General features: G+C 36.6%; 1 protein-coding gene across 8 annotated transcripts in view; it reads left to right on the top strand.

The window, feature by feature from the left end:
• CACNA1D (calcium voltage-gated channel subunit alpha1 D) overlaps positions 1 to 25,037 on the top strand; it is a 236,503-nt gene that overhangs the window by 10,826 nt on the left and 200,640 nt on the right. For all 8 annotated transcript variants that reach the window (XM_087923877.1, XM_087923876.1, XM_087923874.1 and 5 more), the window contains exon 3: positions 270 to 375. In XM_087923877.1, coding sequence (XP_087780003.1) covers positions 270 to 375 — 106 coding nt within the window. The remainder of the gene's footprint in view (positions 1 to 269; positions 376 to 25,037) is intronic.

Genomic DNA, 25,037 nt, shown 5'->3' with positions numbered 1-25,037 from the left:
AAAAACTCTACTATGAAAAATGTAATGTGAAGTAATAAGACACTGAAAGGCCCTAAGCGTTCAAAGACAATGCAACATAATTGTCTGTGGAAGATAGCTAGCTGTCACTTTCATCAATCACAAAACCAAACCAAACCAAATGACAGGAGTATGCCAATTTAACTTCAGAAAGATGTTTCTAATATATAGTGCAAAAATTAACACAAAATAGTACTATGACAAATATTTCTATGTCTTACAACTGAGTGTTCCTTAACAAGATGTTTAAGACCGTTTGACATATTTATATTACTGGCTATTTTTGCCAATTGCGTGGCCTTAGCTGTTTACATCCCATTTCCAGAAGATGATTCTAATTCAACAAACCATGATTTGGTAAGTAGCATTTTTACCTTCATCTTAAACTGTCTTTTAAATTTTTATAGTGTTTTTTGAATTTGCTCAATTGCCCCTTAAAAGTTAAAAAGAATGGTTTATTTTGTCAGGTGAAAAAAGTGAACCAAAATTTAAACATTAAATGTTTTACTTTGATTGTAAGGTCTGATAGGCATATTCCGGTTTCTGAAACAATAAGATGCATTACGAGGAAAATGATAATTGGATTTATAGGTAGCTGCTGTTTAATCTTACATGCTGTTTGCTGTGTCAGTGCTGTTCTTTTACATCTGGCTGTCACATGAACTTTTATTTCTCTGTTCACCTTGTTTTGATTGCTTCCTTGCTATCAGTAGAAAATATTGAATATATTTTCAAGGCAGGAATAATTTTGCAGAAAATAACTTACATAAATAATCGCCTTTCTAATCAGATGTTGGTTACATTTGGAAGAATGTTGTTCCTTTAAAGGAAGTGTGTTAGCATGAAGGTATTCGTATAAGTAGATGATGTTAAAATTATAGACTTGGCTTCTGTTAGCAGAAAGTGTTTTCCAAGCATGGGAGGATGGTTTCTCATTTAACAGAGAAGGTTTGAAGGAATTTTTTTTTCCCAGAAATTGCATCAATTTTGTGTGCATTCATAATATTTTTATTGAAATAAAATTAAGATAAACTAAGGAAAATATTAAAAGTAGAAGAAATAAGTGCAAAAAAAGAAAGGAAGAAAAAAGGCTAAAGGAAAAGGAAAAAAGGAAAATAAATAGAAGACAAACAACAGGACACATATAAATTCACTCTAGAAGAATTTAAGTATATTTGGGAACAATGTACATTGAGCATACGGTCTGAGTCAATAAAAACTGGCTTAAAAAGAAGAGATAGAAGACAATGTATGACAAAGGTTGTTTTAGACAGTTTTAAAATTGACAGGATACAAGGATGATATTGACAACAGATTATATAGAACAGGACTTACAAATGAAACAGGATGAAATTTTAATAGCTAAAAGGGATACACAAATAATAAATCAGAAGAGTGACTTGGATATATGGATTTTAACTTAGAAAAGTGACTTGGACAATATTCTTACTTTGGATTTACAAAAGAGATATGTTATGCTTATGAAGGAATTCTTGAGGAAAAGAAAAGAGAGAAGAAATTAGTTTTGGGATGTTACTAAAAGGAATAATTAAGACCTTGAAAACAAAAGTTATTAAAGTTGATTTATTCTGTGAAGCTTAAACTGTCTATGATCCTTTTTTTCTAAGAGCTGTTTATAGGTTTTTTTTATTACTAGGACTCAATCGTAAGAAGACTCTTAAGATTTGTTAGTAGATATGAAATGGAAAGAACAGAATTTTGTTGTATTTTAAAAGAAAATAATATCAAAATTGAGGGACAGATAAAAAGATGATACATTAATTTGTGGGATATCATTTGAAGGGATTAAATCAGAGGTGGTATGCAGCAGATTCTGACCAGTTCTGGAGAACTGGTAGCGGAAATTTTGAGTACTTCGGAGAACTGGCAAATACCACCTCTGACTGGAGATTTTACAGTATCCTTCCCCTGCCACGCTCACCAAGCCACACCCACAGAACCGGTAGTAAAGAAATTTGAATCCTGCCACTGGATTAAATATTAATATTTAATCTGTTGTTTCTAGTAGCTCTTAAATGTTTTTTTTTCTTAAGATTGAATGATGAATTTTTAAAATTTTCTTTATAGGTGTAAGACATAGGAAGGTTTTTCTTCTTTGTGTTTTTAGATAAAATGACACGGTATTGTGTAAAGAAAAAGAAATATGAAACTGGGTTACTGGTTTAAAGTTAATATATTATTAACTTTATAATTATTAACATAATTAATATTATGTTATTTCTGGTAGCTCTTAATGGAGTTTTGCTGATTCAGATTGAAATATGTGGCTTTATTTACCAATAGATAAAACATGAGATACGGGATGAAGAGATTTTTGGTTAAAATAATTAGATAAAGTATTGAATTATTGAATGTTTTTGTACTTGTCTTGAAAGAGAAAGTCATTCTTTCAGAACATTCATATAATATGCTTGCAGCTAACTATGGTTTCATTGAAATTTTGCTTAGTCCCTTCTCCGCTCAAGGGTACAGTTGTGAAGTATCATGGCTTGCTTTTAGGATGCTGGACCTTCCAGGTGGAAAATGAATGTTTATTTTGGCTGCAGTGTGCCAGAGAAGAAACATATGGCTGGTTTTATGTTCCCCTTTGTGGCTTAGTCCATTGTGAAGGAACCATTGGGTCATTTTCAGCTGGTAATCATGGCAATAGGAAAAGCAAACTAATTATGTGCGATAACTACTTTCCACAACTAAGAACAAAATGGCCATGCCTTTCAACCAAAGTGGATAAACTATGCCTACATAGGTGGTCACAATCTCCACTGAATTTTATATGATGTTTTAAATTAGATTTGCATTGTTATTTGTCATGTATGTGCAAAAGATACCCAACTTTTGAAATTTATCGTTTTATGACATATGCAGTTTTTTATATCCTGTACTAATTAAATGAAGATATCTATTGGTATTGGAAACTTTTATCTCTATGCTCTATTCCAAAGCTGCAGGATTAAGGTGTTAATTAAAATATTAAAAGCCATTTTGCACTGCTGTATCCCTTTTGTATGTATATGTAATATTGTGACGCTGCTTTCATTATTTGACTCCTCTTGTCCCCTCCCCATACTTCTGTGGCTTTTCCCCCATAATTCAAACTGCTGATGTATTATGATGACCTTCCCCTCTTTATACCTATACCTATATCATACCATACTGTACAGTACTATGTTACCATTTTATTTAGTGTAGTGGCTAAGATGTCAGGCTAGAAACCTTGGACCAGTCATTTTCTCTCAGCCTTGTCAAGAAAAATTGAAGTCAGTGTCCCAGAACTGGACACAACTGAATAAAAGGAAAAAATACAACATTACCATATTATGACTATGGTAATACTCTATAAGTAGTATTCCACTTGTGTGTAGTAGTCATACAGAGAATTCTAACGCTATAGAGTTATTTCATACTTCTCTTGCTTTCAGTTCAGTCATGATCTTGAGACAGTGGAAGTAACCATGAATATTCAGTGATCAGAAATCTGTGATGTGGCTCTAATTCTCTATGAATGTTAAATACTTGCAAGACTTGTTCTAGAGGCGTGTGACATGACTATATCTATTATACTGTGAATTGTTTCTGAAAACCTAAGAGGAGAAGCCTTCACTTCTGAATGCCTTCTATGTAGTGTGGTAACTTTTATGTAGAAGATAGTTGAAAACTGAGAGGATCTAAAGTAAAGCTGCAGCAGTTCAAATGATCAAACTAGCCATTTAATGGTCTGCTTGATGCCATATAATGGTCATCCAGATTTGAGAGATCATGAGTTGGAGAAAGAGGCACATCACTGCTATTTTAAATATAGACATTTGAATAATCCTTAACAAGTTGATAGTCATGTTTTATTGATTGTATTGATGCTTTCTGGAGAGTCTGTCTATTTATCTAACTACCTAGCTACAATGTAGCTTTTATACACCTGATTCCTACATCATTTAACTGTAACTTTGTGTGACAACTCTTTCATATTATTCATATTTTATTATGGCGTAAGGGTTTGAGAACTACCAGATTTTCTTGGGATGCATAAAATCATATGCATGTAAATGATGAGTATAGTGAAATGATTCATTATGGTCACACATCTTAAGCAGTAATACATTCATGGAACAGGGAGATTCTATTATTTGCAATGTGGACAAGTGCAGATCTCTATGGATGTTAAATACTTGCAAGAAGCATTTAAACAAAGAAGGAATTTCTGATAGGCAGTGTTTCATTCTTAAAAAATAATCTGAGAGGTATATAGGAAATGCTTTAAAGCTGGCCAGTACAAAATAGTTTGTGTTTTATTTATTGAAAAATTGTCCATGTATATTTTTTTTACAAAGAATCACTGTTGAAAAACTATTTAAAACTGTTAGGTGTTTTATTAGAATATGCTGCATATAGTAATTGGTATATTTTACATAGGTTTATTTCTTCAGGATAATACAAACGTCCAAAGATACAAACTTGTAGAAAAACATTGTGTTGGATCAATTATTTTACCCAAAGGATTATTTTGTTTTTAAAACTTTAAGACTCAGAACTCCACTTTGCTCTCAGTCCATTTAAAATAATAAATATTGCTGTTGGTGTGAGTAGGATAGGTCATTTTATAGAACATTTAGATTTCATATGTATGTCTTCTAAGCAAAGAGTAAGGTTTTTTTTCTTATCTGTGGGTTTCTTTCTTTCACACATGCTTTCAGCCTTTAGAATCTTTTGTTTAAATAAATTCAGAGTTACACTGTTTTCCTACAAGCTGCAAATGTGAGTTCTTTTTGGTTTGTACATATACATCTTTAACGCAGTTATGAATGCTGTATATTGGGGTGTCAAACTCTCATTGTCACGATGGCAATGTGACATATTGGGAGTTTTTTCTCCTTCTCTAAACTGGGTGGGGGTGGGGCTGGTAGATGCAGAAATATGTTTCATATTGTATCTTAGCTGCAAGCTCACATTACTCTGAGAAGCACAGAGCCGAAGACACAAGCCTGAAGATGATGAATGAGACTTCATCAAAACATCGCCTAGATACTTCTAATTTTATGCGGGAGAAAACCCGAATAACCAAAGATATATATATGTATGTATGTATGTATGTATGTATGTATGTATGTATGTATGGTATTCAGCTTTGTTCGGGTATTTTCCCACGTCATTGTAGTTGTGCTTTTAAAGTTGTAGCAACGTTTTGGCAGAATCTCATCTGCCATCATCAGGCTTCATCAGAAGTAGAAAACATCCTCATACTTACAGACAACATCACTACAAAGGCACATATCAACAGACAAGGGGGCACTCATTCGAAACAACTCATGAAAGAAGCAGAGAAACTGTGCCTTTGGGCAGAAAGGAATGTGGCTTCCATCAGGGCAGGAGCATATTTCAGGACTGACAAACACACAGGCCTTCTCAGGGCCTAGAACATCAATGGCACTGACTGGATGTCTGCAGAGCTTTTCGTATGTACTTACATCGAATGGCTCCCTTCAGAAAAACTAAGCCCTCTTTGTATCTTTTCAGCCATCCATTCAGGGCCATAAGGTCTCACCCTCCACTGTAGGCAGGTGGCTGAAAGCCACAATAGCCAAGGCATATGAGAGTCAATCATTACCCGTGCCTAGGGGCATCACGGCGCATTCTACAAGGAGCGTGGCAACTTCAGCAGCCTAGGCCATGCAAGCCCCTATAGCAGAAATATGTAGGGTGGCAACATGGGTTTCCCCATCTCCTTTCATTAGGCTTTACAAAATTGATGTATTTGCTTCTACTGAGGCCTCCTTTGGAAGGAGAGTGTTACAACCAGTCCACTAGGACAATGGGGGGGCTCCAGACCAGACAGAGATCCTCCCGTAGGACAAGCCAAGCTTTGGTATGTCCCACTCTCTGGATGCTTGGAGCAGCTCAATGGAGAAAGGGCGTTGGTACTTACCTGATACGCCCATTCTTGGTGTGCTGTGATGAGCATCCAGTCCCACCCAATATCTGTCTGGGGGGATCCTGTTCCAGCCAACGACTAATCTAGAAATATGATGATAATAATAATAATAGTAGTAATAATAATAGTAGTAGTAATAATAATAATAGTAGTAGTAGTAGTAGTAGTAGCTGTAGTACTACTACTACTAACCACAAACAAGCACTGGGGTGGTATCACCTCATCTTCGCCAAAACTGGAGGATGCTAGGGGGGAGCCAGGGAAGAGTAAGAGCGTCCTAACAATTAAGCCCAGCCTATCCGAGCAGAGACTAAGCACCTCCCACTCTCTGGATGCTCATCACAGCTCACCGAAAACGGGCCTATCAGGTAAGTACCAACACCCTTTTTATCTAATAATAGTGAAGGTCAGTTGTTCTTTCTAGTGAGTCATGTTAGTTATTTGCTGATAGATTTTTCAGGAGGAGCAGTCTGAGTGCCTGTTTTCTTCTATAATTGTTTGTCAGACATTACGTTCTATAAAATTAATAAAAAGCATGTGAACTGTGTAAGAAGGCTGTAGTGATGTTGTAAATAAAACCCAGCTGGTGCAATTGTGACATTTCTGGAAAAAAAAAAGTCAGCCTGTAATATTGACAGTTTCAAGGTGAGGATTTTTTTTAAAAGGAGATCTCCTTTTTTTTTTAAAAAAAAGAAAACTCATACACTCTCTGTAGGAATAGAAGAAAGGAGAAGAAGGCAGGCCGGCAGGCCACAAAGACCACCTTGGAGGAATTCTTCCCTCTTTTCCAACCAAGCCATTTCTAGCCACCAGTATGTAAGAAAGATTCTCCAACCCAATTTGGTGTAGAAGTTCAGGTACTGGATGAAGAGCAGGCTCCTATTCACTTTCAGCTAGAAAAACTCATGGGATTACTCAGAGCCAATTTCTTTCTTTCAGCTTTAGGGATATTGTGGGGATAAAAGGAAGGGAGATTTCTATGTCAACCATCTTAAATTCATGGAGAAAACCAATAACAAATCTAATAAATGTAGTAAATTCCAACCCTTCATTACTTGTGCAGTTATTCCAAGTCATAGGAATAACCACTTCTTATGGGTTTTCTTCAGTCATTATACATAATAGTATATTATTATATATTAGCTACCTTGTTTTAGGTTACATATTTTATTTCGTAGATTGTAATATTTTAGATTTATACTTGCATAGTTAATTAATGTACTGTTAGAGTATTATGGAGACTGTCATGTTTGTATTTTCTCTCATTGGATTTTAGTTTCATGTTGCATTTTGCTGGTCATTCAGTGAATAAGCATTACTGTTACTTAACAAATATGTTTAATGGAGATAAAACAGCAATAAAGGAGGATAAAAATTTAATACATAAATAAATGCACCTAATACATAAATATAAAGTATTTTGGTATATTTCTTCTAAATCACCTTGAAAACTGGGATAATTGTAATAAATAAATAGGTAACTAACCAATTATAATAGGTAACTAACCAATTAACCAACAAACCAACTAGAAGAAGGATTGCTGTGCAAAAATGCTGGATATTTTGTTAGGAATGTGTAGCCCCCTTTTCAAAATAACAGTTTGTGAAATTTTGTGTTTTCCAGAAGTACTTAATAAATAGATCCAGTGGTGGTATTCTACTGGTTTGGCCCGGTTCTACCAAACCGGTAGGCCAATGAGCAGCGGAGATCAAACCGATTATCTCCGCTGATCTGCTGTTGGGCCTACCTGCCTGCTGGGCTACCATAGTCACCTTTATTCTCTGCTTTTGAACTGCAGCTGCTTTGTGCGACACAGCAGAGTGCTGCGCAAGGCAGCTGCTGAAGTGAACGGGAGAGTGCAGGCTTGCAGGAGATGAGTTGGAATGCCTCTGCACCTGCGCAAACACCTCTGTGCCTGCGCAAAGTGTGCATTTGGCACGCGCACACAAAGTGTGTGCACACATGCAAAGTATGCCCAACAAGCCACGCCCATCAAACCAGTGGTAAAACTCTTTGAATCCTATCACTGAATAGATCTGGGTTTTCTCTGGTCTCCAATATAATTAGAAAATATAAAAATTAAAAATCTGATTTGCAATACTGTAAAAGTATTGCAATTTTAAAATCCTTTTTAGTAAAGATTTTAGTTCATGAGATTTTTGCTTGTGCCAGTCAGGGAAACAAAATATTTTGGGTGAGTTTTTTCCTCCCTCTTTGCCCTGCCTCAGACCTACTATTAGTAATCCTTTATTACAATGTAATTTGAAAATCAGTACTCTTTAAATTTGAGTAATCTTTCTATGACTGAATATGAATTATGTCATCATCATCATCATTATCATCATCATCATCATCTTGGTTTTTATTAATATCAGAAAGTTAGCATTCGATCCCACACCTGTCTGAATTTTGGAACAATGCCATGTCACAGCTCTGTTGAGAATTGTTCCTTTCTCTCTTCCTTTGTACATCCAGATAAGAATCCAATGAATCTAACGACTGCTGCTTCTTAATTTATGAACGTTGTTGATGGTATTTTCCTTTCTGTTTTTATATCCTTTGACTTTCTTTCCAAATATTGTTTAGCTCTATTATTTCAGTGAATGCCTCTTCTTATCTTTCTTTGTGCCTCTCACTCTGGGTTCTTTCTTGACTTCTGTTAAGACTTATTATTTCTCCCTTCTGTTCTGCTTTGAAGTGATAGCTTTGTTTCTTGGTATCTACAATGATAGGGAGTATGAATTTTGGCTCTTCAGTAGGGATTATAGGTATAATTGCTGCTGCATTATGGTGTTGAGGTATATGCTGACTATAGCAAAAGAAATTTTTGAATCAGTGTCTTGGTTCAATGATATAATATACAGAACAATCTTTTTCATTATATACAGAATGATCTTTTTTCATTATTTGATGGAGGTATTATTTTTCAAAGAAAATCAATTTAAGAAGCCATTCATTTCAGGACATTGGGGATTTGATGCTGATATTAGTGAGGACAGGCAATCTTGAATTTCAACCTCCATCCTTGACATGGCCAATCTTTACAGATGATGAAAGCTATAGTCCTGCAGTACCTAAGCATCATACATTGTCTGTAAGGACAGCATTCACTTGAGATCCTGGAACAAGAAACAGAAGTTCAAATCCCTACTCATAAAATCCTAGATGAGTTTAGGCAAATCTCACCCTAATCAACTTTAGAGTATTGCTATGTTGATCAACTTCTGCTGAGACCACTTGCAAAGAAATTCTGTGCGCATTATATTAATGTGAAATATGTTAATGATCATGGACACTTTTTTGTTGTAGTTTCTATCTCCTTGGGTTGTTTCGGTATCTACTATGTTAAGAAAAAGAAGAAATGGTATGCAAACAGGAAAATTATAAATGGAGATACTATCATCTGGCTCTGGCCTTTCTGAAGCTCATAGAAGAGGCAGAGTGATTCCATAGTAAAAGATCATGCATCTGGAAATACCCTTGATAATAATGTGAGTTAAAATGCAGTTCTGTACATGCCTAAAAACTATATTCTGTCAAGTTTAACAAGGTTTGCTTCCCAGTAATACAGATTAAATTCCAACCTAGGAATTACGTATGTTACAGTATATTGTTTTATGACAGTTAAAAAATAAATAAACAAAGTAGGATTTTTACTTATTAAAGCAAAATTGTTATACCTATATTGCACAATGAACCTCATAACTGCATTTAGCATTACTATATACTGTATTTATATTATATTCTAGAGTCATTCTGGAATTGGGTAGCACAAAAGGTGATTTAAACACATGCATGTTTTTTATATTATCTCAGTGCTTTTCATATAGAGCAGCTTTGATTGTAGGAAAAAGCACTCCATCAAAGAGATAATAATTTACTAAAGAATAGTCACCGGTCTCAGTCACTGGGAGTTAGAAAGCATATACATTTCATACATTCTTCATGTTATTATTTCAATCCAAACAAAGATTTGAACAGCAGTTGTCTTGGTTATAACTTCTGTGCTATATTCTTGACACTTTTTGACCAAGTTCCAAATACATTACACATTGTACTTCTTTCAATGTTTAGCTATGCATATATCCCATAAAATTATAAAATAAAACCTGAAGCAGCTCCCTTTCTGTGTCCAATAAGACAACACTGTTAGTCAGAATGGCAAATAGGTGTAAACTGATTCTTCAAGTTATCCTAAGTATTGAAAACCGCTGATTGCTTCTCCAAAATAATTGAACATAATTGAAATGCATCTTCATCCAGCTTATTTAAATATTGGTTTCACTGTATCAGAGAAAAATAAATATAAGAGAATTTTTTATTTCCATCAGGCATGTTAAATATCCTTCTTCTTTATCATCCAACTTTCTCAAGGTCTATTGTTGGTTTCTTTTGCTATCCATCATTTTCTGCTATGTCAGGAGTTTTGTGTTATGGGACCTCTCTCATAAATCAAATTATTGATTTGATAAGAGTTATTGTTTTATTATAAGGGAATATGACACTATGCAATGCATACATTTCACCATACTTTCTTGAGATTGGTTATGTGCCTTCCAGTTGATGGAGTCTTAGTGATGATGTAAATAGATTTTCTCTAGCAGGATTTATGCCCAATTTGGTCCATCAGATCTTTCAGTAGTGCATCATAACTACCATGATTGAGTTCACCCTAACTGTAACCATTTACCTTGCTGGGATTCATTTTCTTCTCTTTCCCTTCACCTTTTCCAGAATTGCAGATTTCTTGACTTAGACGTTATATTACTACAGGCAAACCTCAACCTGCAACAAGTCATTTAGTGACCATTCAAAATTACAACGGCACTGAAAACAGTGTGACTGATGACAGTTTTTCACACATATGACCATTGCAGCATCCCCATGATCAAAATTCAGATGCTTGGTAAATGGTTCATATTTATGATGGCTGCAGTGTCCCAGGGTCACCTTTTGTGACCTCCTAGTAAGTAAAGTCAACGGGGAAGCCAGATTCACTTGACAACTGTGTTACTAACTTAACTGTAGTGATTCACTTAACTGTGGCAAGAAAGGTTGTAAATGGGACAAAATTCACTTAACTGTCTTGCTAAGGAACAAACATTTGGTGCTCAATTGTTGTAAATTGAGGACTACCTATATGACTTTGGGTTACTGTCATCAACACTGGGTTACACTGGTAATCTTTTACTACAGCAAAAGCTATCCAGAGTAAGCTATTGTATATAAATAGATAGCAAACCTGACAGACACTTACACTGATAATGTTACCTAGTTGGATAATGAAACATTGTCAAGCAAATAAACAAGCTAGGAGCATTCCACAAAAGCTATTCAGTTTGAAAGGTCTGAAATTTAAATAACAGAGATACTGCACTTCATTAAAATGTACACTTCCACAATGGTACAAAAGATGGATATTCTACCACATTCCAGAATGGAAGTCACCAGCCAACAGGAAGCCATCTGCCAGTCATAGTGCTGCTGACTGTAATGTGATTTTGACAGATGGCTAAATCTGTGGTTGAACCATTGATCAGAACTCTGGGCTTTCTTCCCATTTCCTCTGCACAACCCTGATCGTGATTCTCCTTCTAAAGAGTTTGCAGTCCCTAGAATGGATATGTCAAACTCATGTCATCACAGCATCGTCACATGATGTATCAAGACTTCCCCCCCCTTCACTAAACCAGGCGTGGGTGTGGCCAGCACATGATGCAGGCCAGGAGTTTGACAGCCCTGCCCTAGAGAATTATCACATACAGTTTGAAACCCCCTATATTAAAGCTGTTAAATCTCAGTGGTAAAATCTGGATAATCAAGAGATGGCGGTAAAGAGTTACAGAAAACCTTACATCTTCCCTGATATGTAGTGGTAATCTGGAAATGGAAATTATAATCTCTAAAGTTTGGCCAATAATTTAAATGGTGCCACATGTTTATCTTTTAAGATGACGTCTAAGGCTGTAGGGTTGACTTCTTCAGGAAAGAACACTGTTCTTTCCCTAGCTACCATATTGAAAGGAAAGAAACTTTAGAATATTCTTGGTGGTGAGGCCAGATGGCTTGGCTAACAAAGCTTGCACCATTTTGTTCCTTGATGAAGGAACATTGTGCCTCTCTATACTTGGAGAGAAAGAGAGAGACTTCTGGTCTCTTTTCTGTGCATTGATAATGGGGAAGTAAATTATGATACTTGGGAGTTAGATAATTCCACACTGCTGGGCCACTTAGCCTAATTCAGATTTTATAATTCAATCAGTTTTCAAAACCTTCTCAAGACAGAAGTTGAGTAAGAGAAAAAATACTGGTATAGAATTACCAGCCAAATCACAATCTCTATTGCAATCCCACAGGGTCCTACCAATTACAGTTGTAAGTTGCTTTGATTTGTAGCTGTTTTTGATTGTTGAATTCAGTGTGTAATTTTTAACTTCTTGAACTTGGCCAAACTCAATGTCACAGGTAGAATATTGATATTAGGAACAGTACGACTTGGTATTACTTGCTCTTTTTCTGTTACAAAGTCAGTTCTGCCACCTATCTTCTGGCAGGCTTGTATTAGTAGTGTAGATATATCTGAAAAGCAGTTTCAGTGACAGGTTCACAACGTAGGATAGGTTAGAGAAGATTCAGGAACAGACAAAATCTAATAACATTTTTGCACAAGCCTAAGCCATCACCAAAAACCCAATGTTTCTTGAGTTCAAGTTTGCAGTTTAAAAGTAACTGAATTGGCGATATATAGTTTCTGGCAATATTTTAAACTAAGGCACCTACAGTTCTCCCAATCTCAATGCTAATGTTTTATGTGACCAGATAAAAATGAATATATATATCTTTGCTCAAAATGGATATATTGTATTCACATGAGTTGTTATAAACTTTTACAACATGCTTTCTAACTAATATTCTTTGGAGAATTCTATTCTGTAAGGAAATTACTAACTTTGCATCAAAATACCACATGATTATTTAGTATTAAGGGAAAAAGATTAAGCTTCTCGTGAATCACAGAAATACAGAAAAACAAATGTTCTTCCTTAATATAATAGCACCCACCTTCTCACATTTTCCATAAACCCATATGGAAACCATAATATAACCTGACTAAATGTAGCTATCAGGGAGAGTAAATAACTTGATATTAGCATCAACCTTCCAGGCTTTACTTCCCAATAAGCAGGTGGCTGAACAAACAATATACAGTATAACCCAGCATTTCAGGTGCGGTGGAAACCTGATTTGCAATTGCTTCCACAGTGAGCTGCTCTACTAAGCTCCTTGGAAACCTCAATCTGTGATGCATATTATTTCTTGTTTGATAAAAGTTTCTGTGCTAAAAGCATGCCATATCACACCTGAATGCAGTTATCTGCACTGGTTTTTCACTTTGTCTCTTAAATGTAACTAAGAGGGTTGGAAGAGTTGCTTACACTGAGGCATAGTTCCTGCAGAGGTTGCCCTGTGACATAGTGCTAAAATAGCTGAGAGCAAAACCTAGGTCTTCTGGATCGAGGTGCTAAAATGCCAAATTGAGCATGGTTTCTGAATCTGATACTGGCTCTTGATTTTCCAAATTAAAAGAAATGGAAACGCTTTTAAAGTGGCTAATAAATTAAGTCTCCAAAGATTCTAGGACTTACAGAAGATGGAACTCATTTCCTTTTAATTATAGCAATTTACAATGTATAAATCAACTCCAATACTAAGTGTAATAAATTCCAGTGTAAAAGTTTCAAATAAATCCTTGTCTTCAAAGAGCTGAAATACCAGTACTGAATGCACACTAACTTGTTTAGATGTATCAGATCTGCAGAACTCTGCAGAGGTTATATTGCATGTAGCTCACATTAGCTTTAAACAACCTGGTCCAGATTCCAAATTGCTATTCCCTTTAACCTCAAACTGCAATTTAGTTTTTCATTCAGTAATAGATGTAAGGTAACAAATCTCCTAGCCTCAGGACTTCAAAAATGTTTGTTAATTTTTGTAAATATATCATGTTTCCCTGAAAATAAGACCCTGTCTTATATTTTTTTTGCCACTAAAAAGGCACCAGGTCTTATTTTCATGCGGAAATGTAATCTACTGACTCACCTCACTTATGTGCATCGCCCTTGGCCTCCTTTTCGCTGTCATAGGCCTTCAGGAACTTCTTCTGCGGCCAGCAAGGCCTGCAAGGCTTTCCTGAAGGCCAATAACAGAGCTTCAGATTGATCTGGAGTTCTGTTATTAGCCGCAGTGGCCTTCAGGAAAGCCTTGCTGGCCTTGTCAGCTGCAGAAGAAATGGACTGGCAAGGCAGTTGTCGGGGTGTGCAAGGCCTGTCTGCAACTGTCTGAAGGTAAGTAGTAGGGCAGCTCCACCACCACCCATCCCCACCCTAGCTTAATTTTTACCAGAGCACCCTGGAATGGGTGGGGTCTTAATTAGGGCTTATTTTGGGGATAGGGCTTATATTTAGGTGCATGTGTAAAAATCAAGCTAGGACTTTTGGTATGGTTGTATTTTTGAGAAATGATTATACACTTAAAAAGGCTTGCTATTGATTTAATGGATTAATAAATAAAAACATATATTGTTAGGCATATATTTGCATATATTCAATATTTGGCTGGCTCTGAGAAGAATTAGTTTCCTTTGTAGTATAATTAGTACTAGAATTTTATTTCATTCATTTAAATACTTTTTTTTCTGAAAAGGAGGTCTGCAGATTTCATTAAAACCTCAAAGGAGTCCATTGTAGAAAAAGGTTAAGAACCTCTACTGTAGATAGAAAATCTAAGGTATCCAGATTAGATTATAAGTAATCCTTACTTAACAACTGGTCACTTAACCAACTATTTACTTACAACTTGTCCTTGAAGTTACATCAGCTGCATCCCCACAGCCCAACCCCCCCCACCCCCCGCCCTAATCATGTAATCACATTTCAGGCTTGGCAACCAGCTCACATTTACAACTTGTATTTGCATCCCTCAATCACATGATGTTTAAGATATTTGAGAATAGATTAATTTAACAACTGCAGTGACTCATTTAATAACTTGATTTTCCTAAGAATCACAATGACTCACTTTACAGCTGCCATAAAAACATCAGGTCATGTGGTAAGCTGCTTAAAGACTGCAATGATTTTTATCTCAAATTCTGGCTCAGCTGTGGTTGTTAGGACTACCTGTAGTACAACTCTCATAATTATTGACCCTGCTGAACAGTTATAAGGATGACACAGATTATAATCCAAACTAACTCAAAGGGAGTAGGTTACCTCTATACGTTCTAGTTCTTATAATAGGACTATCAAGTCTAAAAGGTTACCAAGGTTGGAGACACCTGGTCTATAATATGGGATACATCTAGTAATTACACCTAAACTTTTGGAAAAAAACAAAATATCATGCAACACAAGGCTCCCCATTTAGATGCTAAAAGGTTATTCTACTTCAAAATGTTAATACAGTGAAAAAAGTGTGTGTGTGTGTGTGTGTGTGTGTGTGTGTGTGTGTATCACAGAGGGTTTTTTTTTTTGCACTTATGCACTTATTCTTCCAACTACAAAATTAAAAATTTCAAAATATTTTCTTTATACAACACTCTTCTGAGTAAGTACAGCTGAAATGTACTTATGTAGTTGCCCAAGGAATCCATGGAGAATTTGGAAAGGAAGAACATTTTACCAGCAAAAAAGTGTCTGACTTGTCTATTTGCATATGACCCTGGGTTTTTAGGGTATACAAAGCTACATCAAAACTTCATGTTATTTGAGCAAGACTTGTTTCTGGTCTTTGGTAGTTTGGTGGTTAAGGCAGGGATCATGTGCTTTACGTAAACGTGTGTGTAATACATTTATGTTTCCTATATGTGTGTACATTTATTTTGTATAACTCTGAACAGTGTAGGATGGAGAAGGATTAACTGTGTAGGATTAGAAAAATACAAGCTTCCTTTTTCCTCACTAATGACAAATAACTAACCTAGTGCACCTGAGAATGTAATAGTATATATAATAAATCAAATGTGTTTCTATTATTGTGGTTAGGTTTCTTTGACTGTGTAAGTTTATGTAGGCATACACAAATTCTGAGTAGCAGATCAGTGCTGGGATAGCACAAGGGCCCTCCAAATCCTATTAGCTCAAGGACTTGATCTCATGTGAGAATCCATGCTGAGCACCTAACATGATCATCCTCTGGTTCTTCAAACATCCTAGGCTGCTGGTAAGTAGGTGCCAACATAACCTTTGTTGAAGTGTGTGCATACATGTGGGAGAGGTCTGGTTTATTCTCTAATAGCAGCTTGTTTTGAAGGAATAGGTAGGTGAAGCCTTTTACAATTTAGAGATAAAATTGGATTCAGTTTAGAATTGAACATTTGATTTCTGCCTATTGTACTTCAGGTTGCTGTTAGAAGCATAGCAGCATAGCAGTGTTTTCTACTTGAAAGTTGGCAATCTAATATTATTTTATTGGCCAGATGTCTCCCCTCCTCCAGTTTAGCCAGCAGTTATTTAAGCTACTTTTCTCCATCCTGGCATCTTCCAGCTATACCAGAACTGCAGTTGTTCCTTCAACACCTCTAGAGAATTCCAAATGAGAAAGGTAAGTTTAGATTAAAAACCAGTAAATGAAGAGGCTTAAGATATAAAATGTATTGGGAAGATATAATAGGTGAGAATAGAGTAGTTGGATGTAATGCTTGAAAGCAGACAATTTTACATGGACTTCAGGTTGTAAGTCACTACTTAATAGAATTACTATATCTATCTAGGTTTCAGGAAAGAACATATGAAATCAATTGGCAATTTGTCTTTTGCCATCCAAAACAAATCAAAAAACCAAATAAACACAAATCAGAGGTTATGTTGGCATTTCATAAATTTCCTAGGTTAGCTGAAGAGCACTTAGGACATCTTAAATTTAAATCATTGGTGATCTTTTAACAGAAGGAATGCAGAGGTAGAGATATGTTTGTTGTCCATAACTGGCCAGTGTTTTAGTGCTACAGAATTCCATGAACCAGTCTGGATATCAAGCCTAAGAGCAGAGTAAGAGCAACAGAAATGCAGGTTGAGAGTCAGAGAGTTGTGTCCTGCAGAGGAAGAAAGAGCTGAATGAGCAACACACTTGGAAAGTGCAAGCTGCAGAAGAAGAGCCACTGTCATTCTTGAGGGTGTAATTGGAGTTCCTGAGTGCTGAGAGCTTTAGCTTTGAGATCCTTTTCCAAAGCTCTGGATGAGGAAAGTCTGTATGCTATTTGTTTAGTGACAAAAAGTAAAAAAGAGTCTTTTAGTCCCTTATCCCCTCTTTCTCACAGCAAATTATCCTGCTAGGGGAAATTAAGCACACTGGGGCTTCCTCTCCATCCAATCTTCCGTTTTTCATGGTTGCTTTGGAAATAGGAGGAGGAGTTTGCATCTTTGTACTGAAGCAACTGCAACTGGAGTATGAGAAAAAATGTACCACAAGAGAACTTAGCCTTTTTTTTTTTGTTCAGTGACCTTGGAAACAGCAAAAGAAGAGCTCCAAAAATGGATGTTTTGGTGGTATAAAGTGGGAGCTCAGTTCAGAGATAAATTGCTATCAGGGTTCTTGGGAATCGAAGACTAGAGCCCTTGGAAATGACATTAGGTAATCTGATAGTTTTGTTCTCTATAGATTTTCCATCTAGGTTTTAAAAATAGTGGATGGACAGCCTTGAGCTTTGGCAACCAAGTGATGGATCAGATTTTTAAAGTTTAAAGCTAAGCTGGGGGAGAATAGAGAAACTTTTATAACATCATAGTTATAAGTATTGAATACCATTCCTGCCCAAATGTCAGAAGTCCACATTTCCCCTCAAACTCAGTGCATGTCTGTATGTATATGGATATCTAGAAGAGCCATGGTGGCACAGTGGTTAGAATGCAGTATTGCAGGCTAATTCTGCTGACTGCTGGCTGCCAGCTACTTGGGATTTTATCCTTCCTTATTAGAGCTGTGACTCTCCCTCTGGAAGACAAATTGTGTCTATATCCAAATGTACTGCGCAATTTTCATTCTGTCTCCAACTTTTTCTTTTTTGGAAAAAGTTTTGACAAGATGGTCATAATGCACCTTCAGAAAATTCCAGAGGGAAATGAATTACCTGGATATTTTCCAGTCAGGTTTCAAGCTTGAGTATGGAGCTAAAGCAGTAGTTAATCATACTTATGGATGACTTCTGGTTGCGGTGTGATGAGGATGGTACCCTCTCCGACCTATCCCTGGTTTTCAATATTTTGTTTGTGGTATCCTTTTGGACTGGCCTGGGCAGTTAGGAGTCAGGAGCAAGGCACTGTGGTGGTTCTACTTCTTTGCCCAAGATTGGTTCCAGTCACTATTGATGGGAACAGGATAAGTAAATCTAGCTCATGGATTCTCAAGACTTCATCAGTGATAGGATTCAGGTAATTTTAACAACTAGTTCTTCCTAGTGACCGGTTGGGTGGGTGTGGCATGGGGATGGCATGTGACTGAGTGGGCATGGCCTACTCAACGTCACTCAGGGCAAGGTGGTGCAGCGCAGGTGGGCCAATGCTGCACAGACAGGGCAATTTCCTATGTACCATTCTGAGCCCCTTCCCCCTCTTTGGGCTGACAAAATAAAAGCCCGTCTAAAGATCATGACTGCCTGCTGAGCCTGCCTGACACATGCTGGCAAAAGGAGGCTTAGGAGAAAAAAGGAGAAGGGCCGATGGAAACGCCCCGTTTTCCACTTCCGTTGGGCTGTCTTCGCTATGCTGGATTGGGATGGGAAGCTGGGGGGAAAAAAAGCAAAAAGCCAACTCGGTCTGTACTTAACAGGATGATGGTGAATCTCTCTTCCAGCTTCTCAGTTTGGGCATTGGGAGCTTGAGGGGTAGATGGTGTGCCCTGAAGTCTGTCCTCCAAGCCTGGCTCTGGCTGCAGCCAACCATTTAGACCATGCAGCCATATGCTGCATATTGCAGCACCACAGTTGTTGTTCACCCTTACGAACAAAAGCAGAGGCTCTGCAACATTCATCCTGAGTGTTGCCGACCAAAATGGAGTTTCTGAGGGATGCATATGCCCCTCTGATCCTCCGCTTGGACCTCCAGAGGCCTCCCCTGGCACGTTGCAGACCAAAATGGAGCTTCTGAGGGATAGATGCAGCCCTTGGAAGCTACATTTTGGTCTGCAACGGGCCAGGGGAGGCCTGCGGAGGCCCGAACAAAGTGCAGAGGGTTGTACATGGCTGAGAGGCTAGAGAGGAGACTGTTTGCTAGATCTTCACAAGGTAAGTGACCCGGGGTAGCAGGTTAGGTGGGGGAGAAGCAATTGTGTGGAGCATGTGGTATTTCAGTGGGTCGGGGAGACCTAGGGTGGTCTTAGGCCGGTAGCTTGTTCCATCACGAGGCTTCCCATGGCCTTCCCCACCCTGAAATCCCTCATGTGCACTTAACAAGCCTCACATTCTATTATGGGCGAAAGGAGGGAGTGATCCCATTCAAGGTAAGAGATTCACTCCCAAGAATCCTCAGATTACGAATGGAATGGACAGGCTCCATTCCATTCATAATTGATGGACTACCTGTATTGGCTTGTTTGTCTGTGTTGGTAATTCCTTGATTAGGATATTGTTTATTTCTTGATTGTTCTAGTTAGAAGTCTTGAGGTAAGTTATTGAATATAATATAATGTACAGTTTTGGAAAGATTTTTCACAGCCTAAACTGGTTAACCATATCTAGGTAAAAATGTTCAACTACCCTTTCCCTCAAATTTTATGCTGTAAAAGATAAACAGATCTTTTAAAGAGTATACATAGAGCTGTCACTTTGTTTGAAAGAATATGAGTTCCTGTTGAGAAAAAGCACACGTAACATGAGTTTCTGAAATGGTTCTTAAGACCGCTAGACTTCTACTGAGGTTAAGTAAAAAGTACCCAAGCACTTTAAAATCAGTCAAACTCAAATGGCTGGAATGCATTTCATAAATATTTTCCTCTTCTATTAAAAGTTTCAGTTTCTAATGAGCTGGGGATGGTAAGAAAAAAAGCAAAATTATTTAGAGGCTGTTCATTTAACAGGACTATTTAAGCAGAATATGACATGCCCTCAATCTGAATTGACAAGGTGTTATCATAAGAAGCCAGTTCTAAGTGAGGGCATTCATTTGAATTATTTGCATAACAACATATACTTGTTTCTAACTAATGTGTTGCACAACATAATTACAGTGAGGCCTCTGGATTCACTTTAAAAAAAAGAGGAATAAAACTCATCCAAAAGAATATTAAGTCAGGCAAGGAAAGAAGAGGAAATGTGAAAATTAGAGAACAGTTAACAGAGAGAAAATGCAAATACTTGTGCAGGAGGATGGAGGAGGATGAGGTATAATTTCTGCCTCTCTGGAACATTATATTGATTAGAATATTATTGGATGGAAAATGTTCTCTTGCTCAAAAAATTGCTATTGAAATGTATAAAATCTTTTTTTCTGATTTGCATGCAAATATGAATGTGTTTGTGAATAGCTTGATTTGCCTATTGATTTGATTTGAATAGGCAGATTTGTCAGTAAGAAGTAAAAGGCACTGGAAAAAACTGACTTATGACCGTTTTTCATAGTTACGATATTTGCACCATCAAAATTCAGATGCTTGGCAACTGAATTCATATTTGATTGAATTCAACTGGTTCATATTTATGATCTTTGCTGTGTCCCAAGGACATGTAATCACCTTTTGTGACCTTCTGACAAGCAAAGTCAATAGGGAAGCCAGATTCATTTAACAACTGAGTTACTAACTTATCAACCGCAGTGATTCGCTTAACAACTATGGCAAGAAAGGTCATAAAATGGGGCAAAGCTCACTTAACAAATGACTCAGTTGACAACAGAAATGTTGGGCTCAATTGTGGTCTACCTGTAGTCTTTTTTAAATATTGCTATTTTTCCTTTCCTCCCTTTCTATTTCAACATTTTCTTTCTCCCTTATTTTCTTTATATTTCAATATTTTAAATATGTATATTTAAATATGTGTATTTAAAATATTGAAAAAAAAAGAAAATAAGGGAGAAAGAAAATGTTGAAATAGAAAGGGAGGAAAGGAAAAACAGCAATATATAACAAAAGACTATATATATAAAAAAAAACTGCAAAAAAGTTGGTAGCCACAATGGTGCTATTGAAGTTATGCTTGCTTTTTTTATGTGTGATACTCATGAAACAGACAGAGTTTCAACTGTTCCATCGTGGCTGCCATCTTAACTTTCTTACTATCCCTGTGGATGCCCTGGAAAAAGTTAAGGAAATGATTTGGGGTTTTTTATTCAGAAAATGTAGGCGGACCTGACTGCTGAAGTTCCAAAGCTGTTCTTATAAACCTCTTGTGAAAATGTAGTGATTGATTTCATAACATGTATCCAAATATATCTACTTGGAGTAAGCACAGATTCATATTTTGTCAGTGAGTTCCTATGTTTGGGGGAAAAGATCCTTCTGTGCTTTAACTTTCTAAGTAACTGGGACAATGGAGGGTTGCTGAATAATTTATCAACACCCAATTTTGTTCCAGGACGGAATGCAATACGGTATTTTTCAGTTCTCATTTTTTATTTGTAAGAATTCTAAGATATCCAGTCAAAATATCCAATTTTGGATGTTTTGATTGAACAAAACACCAACATATTTTGCAACTAGATAGGTTGTGGATTTATTAATACAAAATTAGAATTAGAATTAAATATTTGGGCAATGCATCCTCAGAATTCTGAGAACTGCATTTCCCAAAACCAGGAAATTAGGAAGGCTGGTTTAGAACATCACGTATTTGCTTTCTTTTTATAATTCAGACAACATTTACTGTTCAATTGCTTCACAACTTGTGTCCGACTCTTTAGGACCCCATGGACCATAGTATGGTCCCCTGATGTCCAGTGTCTGCCAGCGTTTATCCAAATTCATGTTCATATGAACATACTAGCAGTAATAGGATAACATCTGGGAGTATCTGAATAAAATATTTTATGTTTTTTCTTTTATATGCTGTATATAACATACATAACAACAGGTTTGTTGTTATCAAGGTATCCTCTTTTTTATCTCTGTAAGCTGCTAGGTAAGTAGATAGTTCTTGATTTATGACCATAATAGAACATGAAATTACAGTCATAAGTTGTGTCAGGTGTTAAGCAGATCATCATGTGATTTTACAACTCTTTTTTCACCAGTTGTTAAATGAATGCAGATGGCATTAACTAAATGCATTGTCTGCAATGGGTGTTTTTTGGCCAGAAATCAGAAATAAACATCAGATTCAAGTAAAAAAAGTCATAAATTGCAGTTACATGACTGGGATACTGAAAATTGTTGTAAATTCAGATTGGTTGCTGAGCAACCAGAATATGATCTCATGACTGGGGAGGTGGATAGCCATCAGAAATTCAAATCTGGGTTGTAGGTATCTTTAGATGTAAGTTTGAAAAACCACTAAGTGATTGGTTGTAAGTTGGATACTACCTGCATCAATGTTTGCAAAAAAAAAAATGCGTTTCAGGTAAAACAAATTTCTCTTGCTTGTGTTAAAACAAAAAAGCTAAAGGGCTAGTGATATAAATCTGTTCATGAAACAGGAGTGAGAAAGTACTGATCCTCATTGCCGGGATGAATTACTGCAACATGATGTACATGGAGTTTCCCTTGAAGAGTATCCAGAAGCTACAGCTGGTGTAACATAGTTTGATTAAAGACAGTTATGTGCTCTTCTCGATCAGCACACCTTATACTTTTGTTCAGCGAGCTGCACTGGTTGCCACTTTGCTTCTGGGTTCAATTCAAGGCACAGGTAATGTCTTATAAACCCTCATGGGATATGGGAACAGGTTATTTGATGGATAGTTTCTTCCTGTTTACATCTACCTGTCCTATCAGGACCACAGAAGTATAATGTGGGTGCCATATACAAAAATATATCATCTTACGGGACCCAAGAGAAGATCCTTTTATGCTGCTATTTGGAAAATTATTCCCCTTAAACTTAGACTGGCCCCAACGCTACTGGCGTTTCTTGTTATTCTGTCTGTGGTTTAGTAGTGGCATGGAGCTTATCTGCTAGTTATATCGTATATGAATGATACTGTCCTACAGGGCTATTTAAGAGCAGCTGTCAGCAAATGGTCTTCATTGACAACAATTTGCCAACCTCAGCTCTGTGGTCCTATCTCCTTGCTTCCCACTCTGCTCACTGCCTCTTGGCTTTTCAATTCAGTCCAAATCACTAAACTTCTTGGTGTTGATCTTGGACTTTTGTGGATGACCTTTGCTTCTCTGAACCTCTGCTTCATCTGACTCTGGACTGACCTCTCTAACCACCCAGTTATTGAGAAGACCTTACTCTTCTTCTGAGCACTTGTACTCAATTCTGTGCCTCCCTTTGCGTTGGAATTCTTGCTACTTACCAGTAAATAATAAATCATGCTGGCCTGTGTGTGCCCTGCCTGAAACAAAACAGTAGACCTCATATGGTGTGTGTGTGTGTGTATGTATGTATGTATATATGTGTGTGTATATATATATATAGATATAGATATAGATATAGATATAGATATATATAGATATGTGTGTGTGTGTGTGTATGTATATATGTACTGTATATATGTACTGTATATATACAGTATATATGCATGCTGTAATTTTCCTAGAGGAAAGGCTATAAATGTTATACATAGTTGATGCTGTCCATATATATATAAAGTTCAATCCTTTGGGCTCCTTGGAAAATAGGATTTGCTGAGCTACAGTGTCCATGCTTATTTTTTCTTATGTATCATAAGAATTGATGTTACAGGTAACATCTGATAGAATTCCTACTAATCCCATTGAAATGAGAGCAATTTAAGCCTGGGTAAATATCTACAGAAATGTTAATGCTTATCAGCAGGTTAATTTTATAGCTCAGTCTGCTCAGATGTAAGAAAAATTGGATAAAGGGTATGGGGAAAAATGCAGTGTTCTTCAAATTGATATTTGAATGGAGAATAGTTTATACAACGAAACAGAGAGGCCAATCTTTTTTTAAAGTCTGTTTTGTGCTTCCTGTGCTATCAATGGAGTAAATGTCTCAGGGTACTTTTAGGAACCTGTGGCCTTAGAATTCCTTCAGATGGCTAAAAATGCATCACTTGGGGACAATTAAAGTAGAACACATGCTGCTAGAATGTGGCCAAAGAATCTTTTTAGATTTTTTTTTCTGATATGGTGGTAAGATCTGAATGTCCTTCCTGCTATGGAAAGAAATCATTGTGCCAAATTTTCAAGAACCAAGACAGAAGTCCCTTCCCTAGGAAAAAAGCAGCATACTGTGACCTTGTATCTGCTTTAATGATGGCTTCTTTACTGAACAAGTCGTACTCTATGGGTTATATACAAGTCCAGATGGGTTTTCTCATGTGAAGGGTGCATGGACAGAATTTGTAGATACAGATTATGCCTTGGGAGAAATTAGACCCAAAAATATTGAAAATGTAATTTCAGATGCCTCATGCTTCCTTATTCTAGGGTATTTTGACTTGTTATCTATGGAATTAATTCAGGACAATGCTTTAAACGCTGATGATGGATTTAAATGAATTGTGCTTCTTAGTTAGTACCTTCTCTTTTGCATAATGGAGGTGACAGAGTGATTCAACATAAAGCTGATGTCTGAAATTTTTTTCCCCATTTCAGTGTTTGTTATGTTTGTCTGGTTATCTGTTTGTTGCTTCTTTCCCAGATCTTTGGCCTTGAAAAAACTAAATGAATAAAATGTATAGGATAATATTCACAGTGTAAATTTATAATAAATGTTACATAAATTTATATTAAAATATAGTAAATTTATTATACTTATATTCTAGATGGTTTGATCTGTTCAAACAAAGCCATGGTGACAGAATGGTTAGAATGCAGTATTGCAAGCTAATGCACTGCTCACTGTCAGGAGTTCGATCCTGACTGACTCAAAGTTGACTCAGGCTTCCATCCTTCTGAAGTTGATAAAATGGGGACCCAGATTGTTGGGGGGTTGCTGACTCTGTAAACCACTCATAG

The sequence above is a fragment of the Pseudonaja textilis genome, chromosome 2 (genome assembly GCF_049901715.1).
Source record: "Pseudonaja textilis isolate UNSWEBS1 chromosome 2, rPseTex1.2, whole genome shotgun sequence".
In the NCBI taxonomy this organism is placed as follows: domain Eukaryota; kingdom Metazoa; phylum Chordata; class Lepidosauria; order Squamata; family Elapidae; genus Pseudonaja; species Pseudonaja textilis.
Note: the sequence above shows the minus strand (reverse complement) of the source record. Positions and strands in the feature narration are given on the sequence as shown.